The sequence below is a fragment of the Pteropus alecto genome, unplaced genomic scaffold, assembly GCF_000325575.1.
Source record: "Pteropus alecto unplaced genomic scaffold, ASM32557v1 scaffold3, whole genome shotgun sequence".
Lineage (NCBI taxonomy): Eukaryota > Metazoa > Chordata > Mammalia > Chiroptera > Pteropodidae > Pteropus > Pteropus alecto.
Genome location: NW_006442484.1, coordinates 7,084,146 through 7,090,266, shown reverse-complemented (window position 1 = coordinate 7,090,266; position 6,121 = coordinate 7,084,146). Strand labels below are relative to the sequence as shown.

Here is a 6,121-nt window from a genome sequence, read left to right as displayed (position 1 = left end):
GCAAGAACCACAAATACATGGAGATTAAACAACATGCTACTGAAGAATGACTGGGTCAGAGAAGAAATAAAAAGAGAGATCAAGAGATATACAGAAACGAATGATAATGATAGTACAACATATCAAAACTTTTGGGACACAGCAAAAGTGGTGATAAGAGGAAGGTTCATATCTTTATAGGCCTACCTCAAAAACAAGAATAAGCCCAAATAAACAACCTAATACTTCATTTAAAAAAACTAGGAAAAAGAAGAACAAATGAAGCCTAAAGTCAGCAGAAGGAAAGAAATAATCAAAATTAGAGCAGAATTAAATGAAATTGAAAACAAAACAAAAAAAATAGAAAAAATAAATGCAACAAAGAGCTGGTTCTTTGAGAAGGTTAATAATATTGACAAAGTCCTGGCTAGACTCACTAACGAAAAAAGAGAAAGAACACAAATAAACAAAATCAGGGATGAAAGAGGAGAAATTATGACAGACATTGCAGAAATACAACATATCATACAAGAAATGAAAATGTACATAACACCAAATTTAATAACCTAGAAGAAATGGACCAGTACATAAAAAAGAAACAACCTTCTTAGACTGAATAAAGAAGAACTGGAAAATCTAAATAGACCGATGAGCAGTATAGAAATTGAAACAATCATCAAAAACCTACCAAAAAGTAAAAGTCCAGGACCAGATGGCTTTACCAGAGAATTCTACAAAACATTCAAAGAAGATTTAATACTTATTCTCCTCAAACACTTTCAAAAAATCTAAAAGGAGGCAATACTTCCTAACTCATTTTATGAGGCCAATATTACCCTGATACCAAAACCTGGTAAAGATACACAAAAAAAAGAAAACTACGGACTAATATCTCTCATGAACACAGATGCAAAAAGTCCTAAATAAGATACTAGTGACCTGAATACAACAACATATTAAAAATCCTAAATAAGATACTAGCGAACTGAATACAGCAACATATTAAAAAGATTATACACCATGATCAGGTGGGCTTCATCCCAAGGGCACAGGGATGGTTCAACATATGCAAATCGATTAATGTGATACACCACATAAATTAAAAAATAATAATCATATGATCATATCAATAGATGCAGAAAAAGCCTTCAATAAGATATAGCATCTATTTATGATCAAAACACTTAACAAAATCAGTATAGAAGGAAAGTACCTTAACATAATAAAGGCCATAAATGACAAACCCTCAGCCAACATTATTCTTAATGGTGAAAAACTAAAAACCTTCTCTCTAAGATCAGGAACATCGCCGCTGTTCTTCAATATAACATTGGAGGGTCTAGAGAGTGCAGTCAGGCAAGAGAAAGATATAAACGGCATCCAAATAGGAAATGAAGAAGTCAAACAGTCACTATTTGTGGATGACATCATTCTCTATATAGAAAACCCTAAAGACTCCACAAGAACACTAAGCAAATATAGTAAAGTTTCTGGATATAAAATCAATGTTCAAAAATCTATAGTGTTCCTATACTCTAATAATGAAGTGTCAGAAAAAGAAGTGGAAAAAATAATTCCTTTTGCAATTTCAACAGAAAGAATAAAATACCTAGAAATAAATCTAACAGAACAAGTGAAGAACCTATGTAATGAAAACTACAAGACTCTATTAAAGATACAAAGAAAAAGAAAGATATTCTCATTCTTGGATTGGAAGAATCAACATAGTAAAAATGACTTTATTACCTAAATCATTATACAGATTTAATGCACTCCCCCATCAAAATCCCATCGGCATTTTTTAAAGAAATAGAACAAAAAATCGTCAGATTTGTATGGAAGCACAAAATGCCTTGAATTGCCAAAGCCATCCTGAGAAAAAAGAATGAGGCTGGAGGCATCACTCTGCCTGACTTCAAATTATACTACAAAGAGACAATAATCAAAATGGCATGATATTGGCAGAAAAACAGACACAAAGATCAGTGGAACAGAATCAAGAGTCCAGAAGTAAACCCATGTGTATATGGGCAAATAATTTTTGACAAAAGAGCCAAAAACATACAGTGGAGAAAAGATAGCCTCGTCAATAAATGGTGCTGGGAAAACTGGAAAGCCACCTGCAAAACAATGAAACTAGACTGCTGTCTATCACCACACACCAAAATGAATCCAAAATGGATTAAGGACCTGCATATAAGACCTGAAACAATTAATTATACAGAAGAAAACATAGGAACGAAACTCATGTACCTTGGACTTAAAGAGGATTTTATATTGCATTTTCGGTTGCTTCCATGTCCTGGCCCAAGGCAAGAATATACAGTAGGGGGAAGACAGTCTATTCAATAAATGGTGTTGGGAAAACTAGACAGATACATGCAAAAAATACGAAACTGGACCATCTTCTTATACCATATACAAGAATAAACTCAAAATGGATTGAAAGCTTAAATGTAAGACCCAAGAAGATAAAACTCTGGAGGAAAACAGAGGCACTTAACTCTCTGACACCGATCTTAGTAATATTTTTTTCTGATATATTTCCTTGGGCAAGGGAAACAAAAGAAAATAAAAAATGGGACAACAGCAAACTAAAAACAATTTTGCACAGCAAAGGAAACCATCAACAAAACTAAGAGACCATACTAACCATACTAAATGAGAGAAGGTATTTACCAATGATATATTCGATAAGGAATTAATACCCAAAATTTATAAAGAGCTCATACAACTCAACACCTAAAGATACCAAACATTTATTTAAAAAATGGCCAGTGGACTTGAATAGACATTTCTCCAGAGGACATTCAGGTGGCCAATAGACAGATACTAAAGATCATTAATTATCAGAGAAATGCAAGTTAAGAACACATGAAATATTATCTCATACCTGTCAGAATGGTTATCATCAAACAAATCAACAAATAACAAGTCTGGTGAGGATGTGGAGGAAAGGGAACCATTGTGTACTGTTAATGGAATTGCAAATTGGTATAGCCACTATGGAAAACAGTATGGAGTTTCCTCAAAAAACTAAGAATTAATCTACCATATGTCCAGCAATCCCTCTACTTGGTATGAACCCCAAAGACTTGAAAACCCATATCCAAAAAGATATTTGCACACTGATGTTCATAGCAGCATTACTCACAGTGGCCAGGACATGGAAGCAACCGAAAATGCAATATAAAATCCTCTTTAAGTCCAAGGTACACGAGTTTCATTCCTATGTTTTCTTCTATATAATTTACTGTTTCAGGTCTTATATTCAGGTCCTTAATCCATTTTGGATTAATTTTGGTGTGTGGTGATAGACAGCAGTCTAGTTTTGCAGATGGCTTTCCAGTTTTCCCAGCACCATTTATTGACGAGGCTTTCCTTTCTCCACTGTGTCCTATGATAGATGATTGATTAAAGAAGCTGTGGCACATATATACAGTGGAATATTACTCAGCACATATATACAGTGGAATATTACTCAGCCATCAGAAGAGATGATATACTGTCATTTTCGACAACGTGGATGGACCTCGAGATAATCATGCTAAGCGAAATAAGCTAGACAAAAAAGTTGAAAATCACATGATATCACTTATATGTGGGATATAAACCTAAAAGCAACAAATGAACAGGACAAACAAAGGGAGACTCGTGGACACGGACAATAGACTAGTGGTTACCAGAGGGTAGGGGGAAGAGGGGATGGGGGAGGTGAAAGGAGTTAAATATGTGGTAACAGAAAGAAATCTAACTATGGGTGGTGAACACACAATGTGATATGTGTATGCCTTACTGTTGAATTGTACACTTGAAACTACTAGATTTCGTTAAAATGTCACCATAATAAAAATTTAGAAAATTTAAAAAGATGTACAAATTGGTAGTTACAAAATAGTCAGGGAATATGTATAGTATATTATAATATTATAGTCCATAATATTGTAATAACTATGCTTGGTGTCAGATGGGTACTAGATTTATCAGGGTGATCACTTCATAAGTTATATAAATGTCTAATCACTATGTTGTATACCTGAAACTAATATAATATTGTATATCAACTGTGATTTAAAAATTAAAAATTATTTAAAATTTAAAATAAATGGAATTATACAATACATGATGTTTTATAACTGGCTTCTTTCACTTAACACATTTCAAGATTTATCCACGTTGTAGCATATATCAGTACTTCACTCCTTTCTAATATGAAAAATATTTCATTGTATGTACACCACATTTTGTTTATCCAACCATCAGTTGACAGACACTTAGGTTGTTTTCACCTCTTGGCTATTGTAACTAGTGCTACTATTATGTGTACAAGTCATTATTTGAGCACTTGTAATGGATCCTTTTCTTAACGCAACCCATCCTTGCCCTTAGATGAGGGAAAACAAAGAACATAAGTTAAGGAAGGGACTAGAAATAAAATTAACATTTAAATATCAGATTAGTACCATTTAAAGTTTTGATTAGTAACAACTATATTTAAATTAATAATGTTCAAGAAACACCTGTATTTAACAAACCTTATTTCTGTTTCATTATAATTCTGAAGTAGACATTATCATCTCCATTTTATAGATCAGGAAACCAAGGTTCAGGTTAAATAATTTGTCCATCATCGCACAGCCAGTGAGTGTCAGCCAACATGGGGTTCCTGGTTTTATTTTTAATTTTTTTGAACTCAGTCTGCCTTTCTGACTACCTCACTCATTAAACTAGCAGTGGAGGTGAGGGAATGGATGGGAGTTACACTACTTTGACAAGTAATTCTTACCAAACTCTTACTTTGGTGAAGTCATCATGCAGAAGCTAATGGTAAAAAATCACTGGCTGTGTGCACAAGCCCAGGGAAAGGAAGAGTGGTAATGAGCTGGCTTTTGGGGGTGTGCATAGACTGATCACCAGGATCACTCTAGACCTTTCCCTCCAGCAGGTTATCTGAATGAATAAAGAGGTCCAGCCCCTCATATCCCCAACCTGGCCCAGAGGACAAGCTTCCCCTGACCCAGTGGGACTGGACAGAATCCACATCAAGAGTAGACTAAGGTGGGCTATGTACCTGGGGCTGGCTGCTCCATGCCCAGGTCTCCTGTCTTCTCTTTGGAGAGTTCCTGCAGGCACTGGTCCTGTTCCTCCCACAGCACTTGTAGCACATCACACAGTCGAGGGAGGGTTCTGACCTGCAAATCCAAAATCAAGAATGTTCATCGTCGCTACTAAGTTGATTTTGCCACATAAGGACTTCCTGTGATCAAGAACGAGGCTGGACAAGGGGGATTCAATATCAGGGAGGCAAAGCCGCTGCCTGCGAGGATCTCCTAGTCTATAGTGAGGTGCAGGCAGCCAGCCCTGGGAGAGTTTAGAACAACAATCTATAGCTTGTCCACTGCAAGTCTTGCCCTTAAGTTTATCAAGGCTTCCGAGTCCAACAAGTTATTTGCTTTCTGGATAACTTATGATTAGCCTATAGGTCTTCATGTATTCCACTCTACCTGTGTTTATTTCTGAGATTTTGAAAGCTTAGTTTGGTTCAGACAAGGACTTTGAAACCTACACATAATCACTTCCCTGTCCCATAGAGGAGAATGTATGTACAACCCAGACCAACAGCAACTGCAGGGAGGAGGAGTTCGACAGGAGGGCTGAGGAGGGACTGACACAGAGTCTTGGTTTCCTAGCTCTTTCTAGAGTAGATTTCTAAAGCATATATTTCTAAAGCATAGATAGCATCACTCTTTCATTTGTGCCTGAGACTTGATAATGTTGTGAGTGAATGAATGAACAACTGAAAAGGTCAATAAATTGAACTACTTTACTTTTTAAAAAAAAATTATTTATTTTCATTAGTTTCAAGTATACAGTACATTGGTTAGCTATCTATATAGTTTGTAAAATGATCCTCCTAATTGCTCCCTCCCTCCCCTGACCCTCCACCTAGCCAATGTATTAATGCTAACTGCATTCCCTATGCCATGCTCCCCATCCCCATGACCATCCATCAGCTACTAATTTGTACTTCTTTAACCCTTCGCCCTATTCTCCCAGCCCCCAAACCTCCACTTCCCTCCATCTGTCACCAAATTGTCCATTATATTTGTAAGTCTGTTTTTGATTAGTTTGTTCTTTTCAT

General features: G+C 35.9%; 1 protein-coding gene across 1 annotated transcript in view; it reads right to left on the bottom strand.

The window, feature by feature from the left end:
* Positions 1-6,121, bottom strand: part of SCTR (secretin receptor) — a 79,046-nt gene that overhangs the window by 58,522 nt on the left and 14,403 nt on the right. Inside the window, exon 2 of the mRNA XM_025039559.1 lies at positions 5,051-5,171. Coding sequence (XP_024895327.1) covers positions 5,051-5,171 — 121 coding nt within the window. The remainder of the gene's footprint in view (positions 1-5,050; positions 5,172-6,121) is intronic.